Raw genomic sequence first — 19,694 nt, forward strand, 5'->3', positions numbered from 1 at the left:
GTGACCGAGTCTTACATTTTTTTGAGAAGTGTACAATTGGATTATCGTGGCCCATATAATAATAATAATGATGATAATAATAATAATAATAAGGAAGTTTACTGTTATCCTATCTTTCATCAACAATAACTACTGTTTGTTTTAATTCCCACTTACTTTCAATAACCTGTCTAAATATGAAACCCTGATCATCTGTATGAGTACATATACATTCATCTCCAAATACAAAAATCAATATGCAAACAGAAGTGGTGAAAATCTATTTTATTCAGGAAACTCCTATTCAATCTAACGTATATCCATGAAAAATATAAAGAAATCAAAATGATTAAAAAAGTAACCACACTGGCAAACTTCTCAACTTTTTCCATCTAAATCATTTACATACAAAAATGAGTTACGGATAAATCTTCAGACAAAACAAATGGAAGTTCCCACTATAGTGTGGATGGCATTAGTTCTTTACTCTACCGAGGTGGAAAGCCTCTATGTGGCCCTCCCCTACCCCTGAACCCTCCCCTGTCTCCACGGAAATTTGGTCGGTTTCTTTCTCGACCTCTGTCTCCCCCTCTTCCAGCATTTGGCCCACCACGCCCCCCTCTGGGTGGTCCGCCACCACGGTCCGACTTAAGTTTAACAGGGGGAGACTTGGGCCGGAGCCTCTCTATTTCTTCAGTGCAGCCAGACAGATGGCAGTTAGGTAAACCAAAATGTGCAGCGTAGGTTTCTGGGTTAAAGTTGGTGTTTGTCAAAGTAGGACCCACTGTCAGCCAGCCTAGAATGAGAGTGGAAAAAACGAAACAATATGTGTAATGACAAACAAGAACGAAAGACAGAGAAATTGAATTGAAAATAAGTAAATAAAATGTTGTTGTCAACTAATTTTAAGTCAACATATTTTCCAAAGAAAAGCACATATCCATCGTACCTGGTCTGATGGTAGAGTCTCTTCCAAACAGGTGCAACCTTCTGCGGCCCAAACAGAAGTGCTCAATGATGTGGAAGATCTCCACAGGCTTCTCTACATTTCCCATCTCAGGCTCTTCAGTGATGATCAAGTCAATGTCTACATTGGCATGGATGAAGTCTCCATCAGAACTCCTACGCACTGTTCCTTTGATTCCCATTAGGCAATGTTCCTGGAAGGATTGTGTTGTTTGTCATCATGCATCATACTATACAATTAATCCCACAATTTACATCAATAATATACCAAATGTGTGTGTGTGTGTGCGTGTGTGTGTGTGCGCGTGTGTGTGTGTGTGTGTGTGTGTGTGTGTGTGTGTGTGTGTGTGTGTGTGTGTACAAAATACCTTGGTCCTTTGGAATACTGCTTTTGGATCCAGTGCCTTGGTTTTTCCTGGGTTATTCTTGTTGGTCTTAATCCAGCAGATATCCTCACACCTCCTAAAGCCCCACTTCCTCAAACACTGAAAAAAAAGAAATAAACGGTAGGTATTATGACATCCCAATGTATTGTACAGACTGAACAAGCATTGCATTTAAAGCTGTTTAACTGAAAATAAATAAATAACCTTTACTGTAGGCTAGGTCAATGGGTAACTCGTATATAATGTAACTTCAACTGCAAATCGTTATCTATATAAGAAAGCATATTTCTGGACTTCCTAAAGTTAGGCTCAGTTAATAATAATGGATTGCATTTATATAGCGCTTTTCAAGACCCTCAAAGCACTTTACAATTCCACTATTCATTCACAGACTGGTGGAGGCAAACCACAGTTGTAGCCACAGCTGCCCTGGGGCAGATTGACAGAAGCGAGGCTGCCATATCGCGCCATCGGCCCCTCTGGCCAACACCAGTAGGCGGTAGGTGAAGTGTCTTGCCCAAGGACACAACGACCAAGACTGTCCGAGCCGGAGCTCGAACCGCCAACCTTGCGATTACAAGACAAACTGCCAACTCTTGAGCCATGATCGCCCCTACCAAAGTTACCACAAACTAGCAGTCACACGAAAAAGACAAAAAAAGGAAACTGAAAGAAAAGAGAGCATGTGATCACTATTTAACCAGTGAGGATGAAACTTCGGCTACGTTCACACTGCAGGTCTTAATGCTCAATTCCGATTTTTTGATCGAATCTGATTTTTTTGACTGCTTGTTCACACTACAAATAAAATGTGACAGCGAACGCGCTCTAGTGTCAGGGCTCGCAAAATTTCAAAATCCCTGGTAGCCCTTCAGTCAGGGACTCTTCAGTTTTTTGTAGCCCAAAATAAATTTAAGCAGTCCGAATAAAAAAGAGAGCAATTTTTTTGATTGATGTTTTGTTTCCTGTTTTGTGTCCTTTACAATATTATACATTAAAGTATAATATTGTAACGGAAAAAAAACATTAATCAAAAAATTGTTGAAACACAAATTACAACATTGTATAAAAATTACAATCATCAACCCAAATACTTGGTTCTAATTGAACAGAAGTTTCTATGAACTTGTAAGAACTGTGTAGGACATGAATCAGTCTGTGTCAGATCCTGAATTTGAAATTTCCACTGAAGTCACGAGTAAGAGACAAGTGGAACCAAGATCTAGGACATTTGCTTTTTGAAGTTTGCAAAGACTGCTAAATTGTGCCAGTGGTAGTTCACTCTTTGCAACATAGTACGCTGTTCTAAACAGGTTTTTCAGGTTTATTTTTAGTATATTATTTGCAATTGGTGTTTGTTCTGGGAAAGATATTGCAGACTGAGCAATAATGCATTTCTTGCATTTCTCATGGGTTTTAATGGGGGCCTTTCTTAAAATGACTGGTCCCAGTAACAAAGGCGCTTGTCGACTCAGAAATCAAGAGAAAACCAACAACACACCCGGCACAACATTATGTTATTTACACGGGTGCACATAAGTGGTCCGCATGTGCGCATTCGCTGTCAAAATAAAAGACGCGCACCAGACAAGAAGTTGCAACGCGCGTTTGCGTCCATATAAAAAGCACTGTTTTTGTCCGCTAGAGTGGGATTTTCACGGCACATTCCGCACCACATCTCTGTGCGTTCATCATTTGTTTGAAGCCAGCTCACCTCCTGCAACCACTTTTCCGAGAATACGCGCTTCTTTTGTGGTTCGGACTCCTTCTGACATTTCTTTGGAGGTGGAGGAACACCAAAGTAATTGCTTAAAGGAGCTTCTTCGACATCTTTAAGAGTTCTAAACAAATGTCTGTCCACCTCCAGAAAATCTTATGTACGCAAACGCGCGTTGCAACTTCTTATCTTGTGCGTGTTTTTTATTTTGACAGCGAATGCGCACCTGCACACCACTTATGTGCAGCCCCGGTTATATAGCTCGTCATATTGCAGCCACAGAAATTCTTTTGTCCATGAAACCATAAAGCTGCACTTTCTTTTTGCCTTATAGTCTGATTTGTCATAACTTTTCCGTTTTGTGGTAAGCTTTTCTTTGGCTGTCACTTCTTCACCCTGACCTGTCTTATTTGGCTCAGCAGAACTAAAATATATATCCTGCTGCTTTTACACACGCACTCACATAAGCTCAGCGATTCTCTGCGTGATCAACCTCTCACATGTTTAAGCTGCCGGAGATTTCACTTGTCATGTTTGCATAGTAAGCTAACGATTGATAAGACGATGTCAGAGAAATTGGTGCGCAAATGATCGTCACTCACCAATCAGTGCTGTCGCTCTCTATACACAGTTCGCGCGATTGCAAAGTGAAAGCAAAAAACAAGCGCAAATTCAAACGCGATTTCAATATGTCACATATTGACAGTGGCTCACCGATGCCAATGATATAATTACCCAGCTACATTTCCGAAAGAATGCAAAAGCATTGACATATATTTTTCCTTCCTACGATAGCCCGACGGGCAGGGCAGAGATAGATTTTGCTAGCCCGACTGGAAAAATCACTAGCCCGACGTCCCGGGGCTAGTGATTTTGCGAGCCCTGAGTGTGAACGCTCAAAGTGTCCCGCATGCACAAAAGAAGACGTCACACACAACGAGCTCTGTTTAGACCCAGATCAAACAGTATTGTTTGACTGATGGCCGTTAATATGAAGACTTGTTTCGGACTTTACGTTTCCCAATTTTGCTTTAAGTTATTTTGTTATTTTGTTATTTACACATAATAATTGTCCTTATTGCTGTTTTAGAGGAGCGCTGCTTCAGAGGATAGTTGCAGATTTCTGTCAGAATCTGCAGATTATACAGTACAAATAAAATGTTCATGTTTCTCCAACGTTGTCTTCCAAACAGTTTCACTGGATGGCCAGCAAGCGTTTGCGATGTCTTCTTGGGAGCTGATAATTGGCGTCTGTCTTGTGTCAGTGACGTAAAAGACGGATTTAATGCGACATGACCATTCAAACAGCAGTCGCTTTCTAAAACATCAGATATGTATCGGACTCAGTACCACATACGAAAGTGACCCAGATCGGATTTGTGCCGTTCACACTGTCATACCATGATCGGATATGGGTCGCATAGGGTCAAAAAAGTCGGATTTGATGCGCTTTCGCCTGCAGTGTGAACGTAGCCTAAGAGGAATTTCCTCTTAACTTTGATACTATTCTGTGGCAATTTTATTTTTTTAGAAAGTGCAAATGTTGAGGTTCAAACATTCATTCCAAATCATTTTATGCTTATGTCAACGTGTGAACATATTTTTCTAAGGTCAGGACAGATCAGACTGTAAGTAATCTGTATTTAAAAACTGTAAAGCACATTTATGTCACAAGATTTATGTTGGTATGTGTTATATAATTTATTCTGAGTTTATTGGCAATCTACGATGTCCAGCGATAAGTTTCTCGGTCTTTACACTGATGACAGGGAACTGTTCCTTAGATAGAGAACAGCTGGATTGCAATTTAACTGTTCGCCAAGATGGACATTTCTACAGATTAAAGAATTCTAGGAAGCGTTCTGTTATCAACTCAATGAATGAGGAAACGAAACTGAGTCATACAGATTAATAAAACCACAGGATAAGCTTGTTTTCTTTTTTCCAAATACAACATACCATTATAAAGCACCTTGAGGCAACTGTTGTTATGATTTGGTGCTGTACATATACAATTGAATTGAATTGAATTAAATTAAATTCCTTCTCTCTTTCTTCCTGTACCTATCCTTCTAGATGGGAAAACCAACAGACCTCCCCTCATCTCTTGATTAACTCAGATTTTCCCTAAACCTGCTTTCTAGAACAGGGTCATGATATCAATAAATTTTCATTTCTCCAACTGTCCAAGAAAAATAACATCGACATAAACATTTTTAAGTTCAAAGCAAAAGTAGATATATTCTCCCCTAAAACTCATAAGTCAGACTTAGATTAATGTATCTCTATAAAATTATTACATAACCTAATTAATTAAAATTCACTTTCCTGATGTCTAACTCGGGGATAAGAAGCATGCTGAATTAGGTTCTGAGCAACTGAAAATATGTCAATCCTTAATATGGCAAACTGGGAACCAGTAAATCAAATTATTATCTACTAAATTCTGGACAATTGTGGATTTTTTTGGTAGTAGGGTGTGTATTTTTTTTTTTGTTGTTTAGCCATAACATTAAAACCACTAACAGGTAAAGTGTCTAAAATTGATCAACCTGTTACAATGAGAAATTTTGGCTCACTCCAGGACTGAATGCTTTTTTTAATGAATAAAAAATTGCGTTACCATCCTGCCCAGGTCCAGTCCTTCACCAGAGCCACACCAGAGAAAGACAAAGGAACGTAGAGCAGATATCTCTTCTATCTCCAGTCTCATGAGCTATAATAGGAGAGTGAAGGGAATGGAAAGAGGAATAAGCGTAAATGAGAAGAACACTCCATGCTGAGTAAGTAACTACTACTTACTTAACTCTTCTTTTCTAGCTCATAGGCTACCTTTGCATTAAAAAAAACCTGCAGGAGATAAAGCCATTCCTTTTTTTCAGTCCTGTCTGGCAGCTTTTGCAATCAGAATTATGACACATTTTAACAGACTTTCACATCAGCAGATAAACAGTGCCATTTGGGATGCTGGCTGTTTTACAGGTCCAAACTGTTTGCTGTCCTTGGAGTCATGTTTCAAACCAACCCCTACCTCACCTTCACACATAAGATAATAACTTCTGTAGCTTATTTATTTTAGTTTTGTAGTGTTTTTTAAAAACAGTAAGAGTTTTCAGTATTTAATTACATGCTAGTCTAAACCAGTAAATGCAAACCAGTCAGAAATAGTATACATACATCATCCCAGGTCCAGAAGCGTTCAGTGTGGCTTATGCCTGATTCTCTGTAGTATTCCTCTAGAGGAGGTTCAAGCAAAATCACATCGAATTTGCACTTCAAATCCTTCAGGTCAAAGTGCTCTGGGTCTGCCTGGAGGTACCTAAACACACAGACAAACGTACCGAACTTGAAATGGTCAGTGACTACTTTACAGTGCATCTGGAACGTATTCACGGTGCTTCGCTTGTTCCATATCTTATTACACACTTTTTACAGCTTTTTCCAAAATTGATTACATTTATTTTTACCTCAAATTCAACAAACAATAAGCCAGTGTCAAAGTAAAGAAAAAAAAAGTTTATTTGAAACTCTTGCAAAGTTAATAAAAATGTAAAACAAACAAACAAAAATATAACATGCATATAAGTATATACAGCCTTCACTTAATACTTTGTTAAAACCCGCTTGGCAGCATTTACAGCCTCCAAGTAGGTTTTATTTTATGTATGAAGCTACAAGCTTGGTACATCTCTTTTTGGGCAATTTCTCCCATTTGCTTTCATAGAACTTCTCTCAGGTTGACGTGCGACCAACCTATGAAACGTCCTAGTGGTTCCAAACTTCGATGGAGGCCATTGTGCTCATCGTGATCTTCAACCCTGCAGAAATGTTTATGTACCCTTCACCAGATCCTGTCTCAGATGTCTACAGACAATTTCTTGGACTTCATGGCTTGGTTTGTGCTCTGACATGACCTATCAACTATGGGACCTTATATAGACAGGTGTGCCTTTCCAAAGCATGTTCCATCAACTGAATTTAGAAAAAGTGGACTCCAACCTTGTTGTAGAAACATTTGTAAGATAATCAGTGAAAAGAAGATGCACCGGAGCTCAAATTTGAATGTGTTAGCAAAGGCTGTAAATACTTCTGTAGATGTTATATTTTTGTTGTATTTTATTTTACTATATACATAAGAAAAACTTTTAAAAAATCAAATCAAATTAAGGGATTTTGGGGTGAAAAATTAATTTCATCCCTTTTAAAATAAGGCTGTAACATGACAAAAGGCGGAATAAGTACAGTGCTGTGAACACATTCCAGATGGACTGTAATTCAAGCATAAATTAATTGCACTCATAATCAGATAAACATTAGTATTCATTTAGCATACATGGGAGGGGTGTTGGTAGTGGCGATGAGTTCGTCCTTCAGTCTGATCAACTCTCGAAGTTTAGGGTATTCTTCAAATCGGTCGGCCAAGCCTTTACAACAGGCGACACAGAGGTCAGACTCACATACATGAATATGAAACAATCAAATAGCAAGCACACACTTACCAACATCTCTGATGAAGTTCTGTGGCCTATGCCCAGTGTCCACAAAATGCTGGCAGTAGTCATTGTGAGGATTCAATGACTGGGTACCCTGAGAATGAAAGAAAATTGCCATATAAAGACAAACCACATGTGAACCTGTGTTTTATCATACCTTTAATATGTGCCATTTTAAAATATTTAATTTTTTTTTTATAGCACATATTTTTCTTCATCCTGATTGGATGTAGATCATTGACAATCTTGTGCGTTTTGCACTGTCAAAGGCCCCTGAGGTAGCAATCAAAAGGCAGAGGATGATGCTAACCATTGCACAAAAAGTTGGACTTCTGGACATGCTGAAGGAAGGCAGAAATTACCGTATTTTTCGGACCACAAGGCACACCGGATTATAAGATACATTAAGCAAAACAAAACAGTCAGATAAGTCAAACTTTACTCAACTCATTCTTCTTGCTTCCTCTACTTCCGTACCATTGATTCATTAATGTTGACTTCTCTCGCAGCTGCTCTATTCCCATGTTCTGGACCCTGAACATGAACCCCTGAAAACAGGGTTTGATCTTTGGTTTCATTCTATAATACTGGACTTATTTTTCTATGAAGGTTTGAACTTTGAGAGTGTTTAAACAAGAGAGAAAAGTGTGAAAAGTTCACGCCTGTCTGAGAAAAGTGTATAAAGCCTTAAAACATCTATAATAATTGTAAATAATAATTGTAAATAATAAAGCTGACTACTTTGCGGATTTCACTTATTGTGGGTTATTTTTAGAATGTAACTCCCGTGATAAACGAGGGACCACTGTATTACAAAAATATAAAATTTATGGAATGTGATAAAATGTGGAATCATATGTAAATATCAACACTTCACCGAGTTCTTTTGATTCCTCAGAGTCATCCAATGGAAGACAAAACACTGCTCAGTAGACCATTTAACACTTTATTACTTCTAGAAGGGAGATGCGTCCTGCATGACACGCTGCCGCGGATCTCAAAATGGCGGTGTGCTCCTAACAGTTTTATTACAGAAGCTCTCTCATTCTAGTCTAAACAACAGTGTCTCAGTAACTTTCCACTAGAGATGGTGCTCTCTTATCTGCATTTTCCCAGGCAAGCATGAGCGGGAGTCTGCAGCTTTCCACTCCCCAAGGACACATGGTCTAATGCCTTTATTTTTCAGGGCTGTGTCCACTTAATACTACACTATATAACTTTATAACACTTATTAATAAAAAAAGCATAGCAGTATTGAGGCACTGCAAATTATTTAATTAATAATAATAATAATAATAATAATGGATACTTTATTGATCCCCATGGGGAAATTAATTCCAACACATATTAGGAACAAACTGTGAAAACATGAATAATCCTGTTCATATATCCCTTGCTTGCCAGAGCTGATTTTTGTTTGTAACAGTGAGACTACTCACTGATTTTATTACACTCTTAAATCCTACTACTTATTCCTGCGTCTTTTGTGATAGTCGACGTAATCATGACTAGTCGACTAATTGTGGCAGCCCTAATTTAAATATAAGAGTACTTAAACAGCATAAATGTTTACAGTGCAAGTAGTATAGTGTTACAATAGAAACTGGCACTGAATGAATAATTTAATTAGTTAGAAAACATTCCACAGACTATCCTCAGTCCAAGTCAAATGCTCATGCTGGCAAACAAAACTGACACTTCTGGTTTGGCAACACCTGCCAGAATAAAACTTGTTTATCTTACATATGCTTGGCTGCTGATTACTTAAGAAGCAACTAAAAATGATAGCGTTATAATTCTTCCTTCACTACTTGTTTTTTTCCCTTCTCTTTCAAGTTAACCCGTTGTCACATTGGTTGCACTAAATCTTCTGGGTAAAATCTAGGTTAGCATCACCAAAGCAATTTGAAATGAAAAAAAAATCAGTGCCTTTAATGTATTATACTTTAATGTATAATATTGTAAAGGACACAAAACAGGAAACAAAACATCAATCAAAAAAATTGCTCTCTTTTTTATTCGGACTGCTTAAATTTATTTTGGGGTACCAAAAACTGAAGAGTCCCTGACTGAAGGGCTACCAGGGATTTTTAAATTTTGCAAGCCCTGTTACAGCACAGTGAAGTTTCCTGTTAGAAGCATGGCAGTGGCAGCTTGACAGTCATTTCAATTAGTTTTCTAGATTATTACATTTATTGTTTTTATGTTCAGTCTCAACTGTTACGAAGATGATGTGCAGTTAATAAGTGCAATAAATTTTTATATTGGAAAAGAAAATCGTGAGAGAATCGTGATCTCAATTCTAAGCAAAAAAAATTGTGATTCTCATTTTATACAAAATCGTGCAGCCCTAGTAAAAACTATAACTTTAATCTCAGCTAAACCGATTTACTCAGGAATAAATAAAACACTGAAAAAAACGAACAATAAAATTTTTAAGTTATCTAAGTGACTTATATATGATGTTTAACCTGAGTAGCAAAAGACAGCGGGGGGTTGAAAACGATTTGCCGGGAGTTTGCTGTTCTCGTCGGCTCTAGTGAGCTTTGAACCCCAGCTAGCTATCGAGCTGGTGGATAACAGACGTCTCCAAAAACGTCAGAGCGCTTTTGCAAATATGTGATATCTTGATAAACCAAGCAGATATTTGAAGTTTGCACAGCTACATTCTTGCCTGAAAATAAGTTAAAAGTTTATTTTGTGACACAGAAAGAGTAATAATAGTAATATTAAAACTAATTAGCTGCTGCCATTGATGGAATTGGCTGGGCTGCGCTATGAATCCTGGGATAGGCTGGGCCACGAAGGATACACCCAACCCATCCTTCAAATCTGGGGAAATGAAGGACACATTTATCGGCCGCAGTTGCAGAAGTCATCGAATTTGGACAGCCTTCGTCGCATTGCTGTAACGTAACTGGCCTACAAATGCGGCCTCCAAAGGATGCAGCCTCTGAATTTGGACACAGCTATGATACCAGACACTGCTTCTTCTTCTTCTTCTTCGGGGTTTAACGGCAGCTGGCATCCTTGTACATGCAGTGCTGCCATCTTCTGTTTCAGTCCGTTATTACACTCTTAAATCCTATTACTTATTCCTGTGTCTTTTGGGATCTTACAAAGCTTCAAATGATGTGTCGACTATTAAATTAGTCGTCGACGATTTTGCTAGCCGTCATAATCGTGACTTGTCGACTAATCGTGGCAGCCCTATTGTGCAATAAGGTCAGATGCACTCCCTGGAAAAAGGTACACCCTTTTTTCTTGTGAAAATGCGACAAAATGTCATTGCTTGGAAGGAAGAAAAAAAAAACAGACATACGGGCAAGTTTGGCATTTGATGTCAAGGAAAATAATACACTTTGTAAACCATGTGGAACAACTCTCACTGGTAAAAACACAACAAACTTTAACACTTTATATTTTAGTCAACTGAATCAACTTTCAATTCAGTCTACTAGAATTTTGTGATATTTGGTCAACTACAACTAGACCAAAACCAAATCCAAAATTTGCTGTCAAAATTAATAAGATGCCACACTGATACATTTAATCACCTCTGTGATGGCTCTGCTCAGGATATGTGTGTGTGTGTGTGTGTGTGTGTGTGTGTGTGTGTGTGTGTGTGTGTGTGTGTGTGTGTGTGTGTGTGTGTGTGTGTGTAAAATGCCCCAAAAAAGACAAATGTAGACAGAGAGCAGTGACTGAGACATCCTGCTGTGTTTTCACATCTGCTGAGTAATCTGTATCTCTAGGAAAGTCAAATTATAGTCCATTCAAAAATTTTCTTTTGCTTAAAAGTTGCTGGATACTTTGTGTGGAAACAGGTTTTGCAAGTCCATACAAAAGTGACTGTGAATGCGAAGAAAGAATTTCCCAACCTTAAGAAAAGTACTTGAGTCCTTGTACACCTCTTCATATGGGTTGGTTTCATCTGGTTGCTGCACTTCCAGCTCATCCTAAAACACAAACAGGCCCACATATGCATGTGTGTACAAATGACCAATCAGGTTTACAATTATGACTATGACTAAGACATAGATTATGACTATGTTTAGCAGACGAATGCAGCTGAATGTAATTGCAAAATAAAGCAAGAGAACGGTTAACTATATCGTCAACTATAACAAATACCACCACTGTTTAATATGAAGAAAAAAACTAAGACACAAACGTACAAAAAACATTAAATCAGTTAGATGTTAATCAAAGAGTGAGATGGGACATTGTCAGCCTGCTAAATCTGTCCACATTTTCATATATTTGTTCTAATACATCTGAATCGATGCATTTCGCACTATAATAAAATACAACCCTAATTCCAAAAAAGTTGGGGCACTTTGGGAAATGTAAATAAAAGCAGAATGCAATGATTTGCAAATCTTATAACCCATGTTTTATTTACTGCAGAAACTGAGAAAATGAAATGTACCATTTTAAGAAAAAAAAAATTGCTCATTATGAATTTGATGGCAATAACACTTCCCAAAACCGCTGGAACAAGGCCATGTTTACAGACTTTGGGGCTGGAGCCTATCCCAGCTATCATATTTCGACGGCTCATTGCTGGGCCGACCATTTTGTTTAAATAAAATAGCAAAATGTCTCAATTTAAATATTTTACATGTTTTCTGTATTCTATTCGGTTCTATTGATTTGATTAATTAACACGCACAACATGCAAACTTCTCTGAAATTGTGATTGTAAATCTATACTTCACCTTACAATTCATTAACTTCAGTTATAATCTGTTAAAACCTTTAATGGGTTGTAGTTTTAATAATACTTGAAAGTATTAAATGGAAAAATGAACTAATACTTCCACCTTTTTCATAAGTCATTTGTATTTACGTCATTATAGTCACGCAAAAGAACAAAGTCAAACTCTGGCTCAAAGACAACATTTACCAGACAAGATTTTAGTAGATTAGTTTTGTCCTCCAATCCAGACCTTTACAAGCCTTTGTGTCCAAGTCACACCACATTTCAAGGCACTCATGTATAGACGCTTGTAGAATAAGAGCCTTTATGTCAACACTAATGATGTCAGTGATAACTTTAACTATATTGTAAGATAGACACTTTTGAACATAGCTTTGCTGTAGGCTACACCACTTTATCACACATCAAACAATCGCCTTTCGCCACCGCAAAGGATTCTGGGAAGTAGCTAGCCGGTCGTCACGGCAAAGCTACGAGAGCGTCTCTCAGCATGGGCCCGAAAAAAGTTCTGTCAGCCGAGGAAGGAGACGATATTAAGAAGTCGCTGGAGTTTATGACAGAGGAGATTTCTACTGTCAAACTGCAGCAGAAAGCCATCCTGGACCTGGTCGAGGAAGTTAAGGCTCTCCGCATCCAGAACGCCGAGAAGGATCGGCGGCTGGCGTACCTGGAGAACAGAGTGGCGGATTTGGAGCAGTACACCCGGATGAACGATGTTATCATCACGGGGCTTCGCATCAAACCCCGGTCATACGCCCGGGCGGTCGCCACTGACAATGTAGGAGGGCCAGGAGAGGAAGATGTCAACTCCACGGAGCATCAAGTGGTTACCTTTCTACGGTCCAAAGGTGTGGAAGTGGATTATAACAACATTGAGGCTTGCCACCCTCTACCCCGAAAAAATGACAGTAACAAACCAGCCATCATTGTGAGATTTGCAAACAGAAAACAGCACTGTTAAAACAAGGAAGGAAACTGAAAGGATCCGATGTCTTCATGAACGAACATCTGATAAAAAGAAATGCGGACATTGCCAGGAAAGCACGTTACTTGAAGAAACAGGGAAAAATTCAAAATACATGGACCACCAACTGCAAAGTATTCATTAAACTCAATGGAACACCGGAACAAGCCAAAGTGTTGGTCATCAGAAATATGGAAGAGCTGGACAAATACTGAGGTCAACTTACTCTGGAGGTATGAATACACATGTGACGTGACACACAACACAACACATGGCACAGTCCAAAAGAACTTCATCTGCATCCGGCAACAATATCAACATGACTCATTGGAATTCTCTTTATGATAATCTGGAACTGAGAACATTTCGATACACAGACCATAATGTTCTAGACTTAGAAAAGGATATAGACCCGGAAAATAATTTCTTCTACAACATCAGCTGTAACTGCTGCTACTTCACTGATGAACAGTTTAAGCACACCATCAACACGGAAAATAAATTATCAATAATCCATTTTAATAGCAGAAGTCTGTATGCCAACTTCAACAATATAAAGGAATATCTAAATGAGTTGACAAATCCATTTGGAATTATTGCCATTTCTGAAACATGGATCAATGCGGAGAAAGGAATGGACTTTGGACTGGAGGGATATGAAGTGAATTTTGTAAATAGAAGGAACAAGAGTGGAGGGGGAGTAGCTGTGTATGTGGATAAAAACCTAAACTACAAGGTGGTAGAAAGTATGACAACTGTAATTGATAATTTACTAGAATGTATAACAATTGAAATTTATAAGGAAAAAGAAAAAAATGTAATAATTAGCTGTATATATAGAACACCTGGCTCTAGTATTCAAGTATTTAATGACTTCATAGAGGAAATATTCTCTAAAACAAATCAAAAAGTTATGTTTATCTGTGGTGATTTTAATATTGACCTGTTGAATCCAAAAAAGCATAAAATGACCGACGAATTCCTAAACACTATGTACAGTTTGAGTTTACATCCTAAAATAACCAGGCCTAGCAGAATTACACCACATTGTGCCACCTTACTTGACAATATTTTCACTAACAATATGGAAAACAACATTGTGAGCGGAATATTAATTAATGACATCAGTGATCACCTACCAGTTTTTGCAGTTTATGACACTAATTATAAGAAAAATCAGCATGAAGAACAACTGAGATACAGACGTGTAAGGACAGAAGAAACTATGACTGCATTTAAGAACGATCTATTAAATCAGGACTGGGACAAGGTGTACAAAGAAGCTGATATTGATATTGCATATGGCATATTTTTAAGAATATTCATGGAGTTGTACGATAAAAACTGTCCAACAATAAAATACAACAGAAAGCACAAATATTCAGATAGACCATGGCTCACTAAGGGTTTACAAAATGCATGTAAAAAGAAAAATACACTCTATAGGGAATACCTAAAACAAAGAACAAAAGAAGCTGAAAATAAATATAAAAAATACAAAAATAAGTTGACCAATATTATACGTGTATGTAGAAAGGAGTATTATAGTAAAATATTGAACAACAATAAACATAATATGAAAGGAATATGGGATGTTTTAAACGGTATCATTAAAAATAATTCTGGACAACAAAGTTATCCACAATACTTTATCGATAATGGCAATATTATGGAAAACACTGCTGATAAGGTCAACAGCTTTAATCATTATTTTGTAAATATTGGACCAAAACTGGCAGAACAAATTCCTGAGTCACTGCCATCAGTAGAATGTAGTGAAAACCTGATTGATAGGAACCCTAACTCAATGTTCCTCACATCAGTGGAGGAAAAAGAAATAATTGACATTGTACACATGTGTAAATATAAAACATCCACTGATTGTAATGATATTGACATGAAAATCGTCAAGAAGGTCATTGAAGGAATTGTAGGACCTCTAACATATATTTGCAACTTATCATTTCAGACGGGAAAAGTGCCAAACAAAATGAAAATAGCTAAAGTTGTGCCGCTGTATAAAACCGGGGATAGACGCCACTTCACAAATTACAGGCCTGTTTCTTTACTACCACAATTCTCCAAAATCCTAGAAAACCTGTTTAATAAACGATTAGACAAATTCTTAGATAAATATAAATTACTCTCTGACAGTCAATATAGATTCAGATCAAAAAGATCAACATCTCTGGCATTAATCGAATCAATTGAGGAGATTACGAATGCTATAGATCAGAAACAGTATGCAGCTGGAGTATTTCTGGATCTCAAGAAAGCATTCGACACAATCAATCATGACATATTAATTAATAAACTGGAACGGTATGGGATTAGGGGGGTTGTACTGCAATGGGTGAAAAATTATTTAAGTGACCGGAAACAATTTGTGAAGCTGGGTGTCCATTCCTCATCATGCTTGGACATTGCTTGTGGTGTTCCACAAGGCTCTGTACTGGGTCCAAAATTATTTATTATTTATATAAATGATATTTGTAAGGCATCTGATATATTAAAATTAGTATTATTTGCAGATGACACAAATATTTTTTGTTCTGGGGGGAATCTAAAGGAGCTGCTGGATACAATTACTTCAGAAATGTGCAAAATTAAAAAATGGTTTAACAGGAACAAACTATCGCTAAATCTAAGTAAAACTAAAATTATCTTATTTGGGAATTCCCTTAGAAATGCACAAGTGCAGATTCATGTAGATGGTGTGGAAATTGAAAGAGTACTTGAACATAAGTTTCTTGGTGTGATTATAGATGATAAATTAAACTGGAAGTCTCATATAAATCATATACATAACAAAATTTCAAGAAGTGTCTCAATCTTGAGTAAAGTAAAACACATTCTGGACCACAAATCACTCCACATTCTCTATTGTTCCCTGATTGCACCGTATTTGAATTACTGTGCAGAGGTTTGGGGCAATACTTACAAATGTTCGCTATCATCAATCTTTATATTACAAAAAAGGGCCATAAGGATAATCCATAAAACTGGTTACAGAGATCATACAAATCCACTATTCTTAAAATCAAAAATTCTAAAATTCACAGATCTGGTTCATTTTCTCACAGCACAAATTATATATAAAGCAATAAATAACCTGCTTCCTGACAATATTCTAAAAATGTTTTCTAAAAGGGAACGGGGATACAATTTGAGGGGGGAATTAAATTTAAAACATCCTCGTATCCGTACAACATTAAAAAGTTTTTGCATCTCTGTGTGTGGAGTGAAGCTGTGGAACAGACTAAGTAAAGATATGAAGCAATGTCCAAGCATGGCGCAGTTTAAAAAGCGGTTTAAGGATATGGTTTTTACAGGGTACAGGGAAAAGGTAGAGATTTGATAGGGTGTTCTTGTCTAATATTTTCATGTGTGTGCGCATGCACGGGTTTGTTGGTATGGGTATATATGTATGTGTATATGTATGTATGTATGTATATATATATATATGTGTATATGTGTATATATATATATATATACACATACATACACACACATACATACATACATACATACATACATACATACATACATATATATATATATATGTGTGTGTGTGTGTATATGTATGTGTGTGTGTATATATATATATATATATATATATATATATATATATGTGTGTGTGTGTGTGTGTGTATATGTATGTGTGTATATATATATATATATATATATATATATATATATATATATATATATATAAAATTGTAGGTTGTGTATCCTTCAGGTGTTAATGGGGTTATTGAAAATGTGTATATGTGCGTATGTGTGTATATACGTAGGTATGGATAGATAGAAACATATATGTGTATATATTAAAAAAAAAAAAAAAAAAAAAAAAAAAAATTACACATAACATATAATGTAATTACAAGGAGGTATTTCTGTAGTCTATTGATACTAGATAGTGGAAAAGGGGTGGGATTAAATAAGCTTATGCTTCTTCCTGCTCCTTTTTGAACATGGACGTTATTTGGAGTTGTGGTTGCTCGTTTTCCTTTTGTTTGCTTTGTTCATTTGTCTCTTTTAATTCTATTTTTTTTTTTTTATACTTTTTCAACATGTTCAAAATAAAGATTCAATCAATCAATCAATCAATCAATCATTACTTACTACTGCCTATGGCACAATGTTACAATACTTAACTCCTCCTAACACATTCAGGCTTTTTAATTATGTTTTATTTATATAATACCAAATCTCATAAACTCAACATTTATGTGGTTACACTCACCTTTTGCTCTTCCACATCCTCTTCTGTGTCCTCTCCTTCAGTCTGTGCTTTCCTTTTAGAAGAAGGGGCTGTGCTGTCATATGAAGCCCTGCAACAACAAATACACCTCAATATTTCAACATTTCCTAAGTCCCAAAGGAAGCATTTGGTACTGAACAAATGACAACACAGAGCGCACAAGATGGAAAAAAAAAAGAATGTGCATGCAGTAAACCCAAAGAGAAAAATGCTTCTGAGCATTTCTGCAGTTTAGTAAACGGACTGGGACTCGTAATGGTTCAGGGCAACTTGGGGGTTCAGTATGTTGCTTAATGATGCTTCAACATGTGGCGTTGAGGAATGATCCGCCGACCTTCTGATGGGTGGATGCTCCTCTCTACCGCCTGAGCCACAGCCACCATCAACAGTACCAACACTACAGCTTACCTGCATGTTTCTCTAGTCTCCTCGATCTCTTTTAGTTCGTCTTTACTGTGTAGGACTGCTCCGATGCTGTCTGCGCTTTCAGCTCCCAGCTGTGGTAACGACAGAACAAGTAAATGTAAAGGCCCTCCTGCTTGTGTTGTGCCAACCATACAGTGCCGACTATGAGGAAACATTTTCTTAATAAAACACCCCTTGGTGTTTTGTACTGCTGGTACATGACTCCATATCGTTATGGATAATTGTAATGGGTCCTCAATGCGCTCAAATCTTTTATTTACACGTACATTGAGTCTGCTCCTCTCGAGGGCGACCACTGTGAATGTTTGAAAGGGATAGGCAAGTTATCGGCACCCATGCATCGATGTGTTGGACGGAAACTATATGAAAACCCACTTTGCATATAACACGCTTAGCTCCACGTTATTAATACAAATCCGTTAGGTTTGTAGATACATTGAGAGGCAGCTTGGGGGCTCGTTGTGTACTTGCCTGTTGAGCTAACAGCTGCCGCCTAAGTTTTTGTCTCTCGCGTATCTCTTGAAGACGACTGTTCATTGCGTCTCATATACTGTGTTCTGACAAACTATTAAGTCCCCTTGGCCGCTGGTGTAAATAAAATATTTTCATATAACACTTATAGCTATCTGTAACAACAGCTAGCAACCGGCTAATGCAGGTTAACCGCTAAAAAAAAAAAGGAAAAGTCGATAGATGCAATTGATTTCTACACCCGCACGCTCAGGCTCAATTTATTGCCCTTCCGCCGGTGGAGTTTGTTCAAAATGAGAGTCAAAGGCACATGTGTATTTGAATTTTGTTATAGCTCGTATACAGTTATGCCTAACTGTATTGGTTAAATCATCAAAGTATGAACAATATTTGGGTCTTAAGAATAGAGCGATTTACCACCTGTCTCGGCCATTGCCGGTGTACGCCGGTATTAAATAAAGAGTGAATGCCTTTGTGATTGAACGGACGCAGCGTGATGATGTCACAATCGCTGACGTCTCATGAGTCGTCTTCCAATCAGAGACGGTTAGTTCTTCTCGCTCTTCAAGCAGCAGCGTACAGATCCCACGAGTGTTCCCGACTAATAATTTAAACACCAATCACAACAGAGAGCGCTCACGTTACCCCAAGACGTACCAACCACTGACATGTAATGTTTTAGCAATTCCAGCTCACCTCACTAGTGATGGGATTTCCGGCTCTTTTTAGAGATCCGGCTCTTTCGGTTCGGCTCACTAAAAAGAGCCGGCTCTTTCGGCTCCGAACCGACTCTTCAGGTTGTTTTGTTGCTTTAATTAATTTATTATTAACAATAATATAAAATTATGCACAAAAGGAATTACTAAGGTAAAAACAAGTGGTTTTATTTATATATGTTTATATATAAATATATGCGGTGGCCCCTAGAGACAAAACACGTACAAACTCCAAAACACATTTCTAGCATGAACTGAACTTCCAAAGCAGAGCTACTAGATCACTTAAATTACACAATTGAAAGCATGTGTGTATTGTTTGTGTATTTATACACAGGCACTCATATATATATTCAAATAATTTAAAAAAAAAGTTCATTTACCTGTTATTACCACACACCAAATCCGGTCGTTGGTACTTGCTGGCTTGTGTAGCCACAAGATAACAAAGGCTCAACACTGCGCCCAGCATCCTGGAGCACTTCTGTTGTCTTTTGTACGTGTTTTGAGTTTTTATGTGCTTCTGAGTTTTTATATGCTTCTGAGTTTTTACGTGCTTCGGAGTTTGTACGTGTTTTTACATGTTTTG

At 37.5% G+C, this 19,694-nt stretch overlaps 1 protein-coding gene and 1 pseudogene across 1 annotated transcript; one reads left to right on the forward strand and one right to left on the reverse strand.

Moving 5' to 3' along the window:
• Positions 1-231: 231 nt before the first annotated feature.
• mettl14 (methyltransferase 14, N6-adenosine-methyltransferase non-catalytic subunit) lies at positions 232-18,694 on the reverse strand. Its single transcript, XM_086295707.1, has 11 exons — positions 18,390-18,694; positions 17,901-17,989; positions 17,475-17,562; positions 11,423-11,500; positions 7,548-7,635; positions 7,382-7,472; positions 6,226-6,367; positions 5,672-5,764; positions 1,314-1,430; positions 929-1,139; positions 232-775 (listed from the first exon to the last, which is right to left on the reverse strand). The coding sequence occupies exons 1-11, from the start codon at positions 18,453-18,455 to the stop codon at positions 468-470; spliced, it is 1,371 nt and encodes a 456-aa protein (XP_086151833.1). The 5' UTR covers positions 18,456-18,694; the 3' UTR covers positions 232-467.
• On the forward strand, positions 12,697-15,381 carry LOC147327827 (uncharacterized; annotated as a pseudogene).
• Positions 18,695-19,694: the final 1,000 nt, after the last annotated feature.

Source organism: Aulonocara sp. 'chitande type north' Nkhata Bay, linkage group LG6 (genome assembly GCF_057382095.1).
Source record: "Aulonocara sp. 'chitande type north' Nkhata Bay isolate Kocher_YH1m ecotype deep benthic linkage group LG6, A_spYH_male_GT1.1, whole genome shotgun sequence".
In the NCBI taxonomy this organism is placed as follows: Eukaryota; Metazoa; Chordata; class Actinopteri; order Cichliformes; family Cichlidae; genus Aulonocara; species Aulonocara sp. 'chitande type north' Nkhata Bay.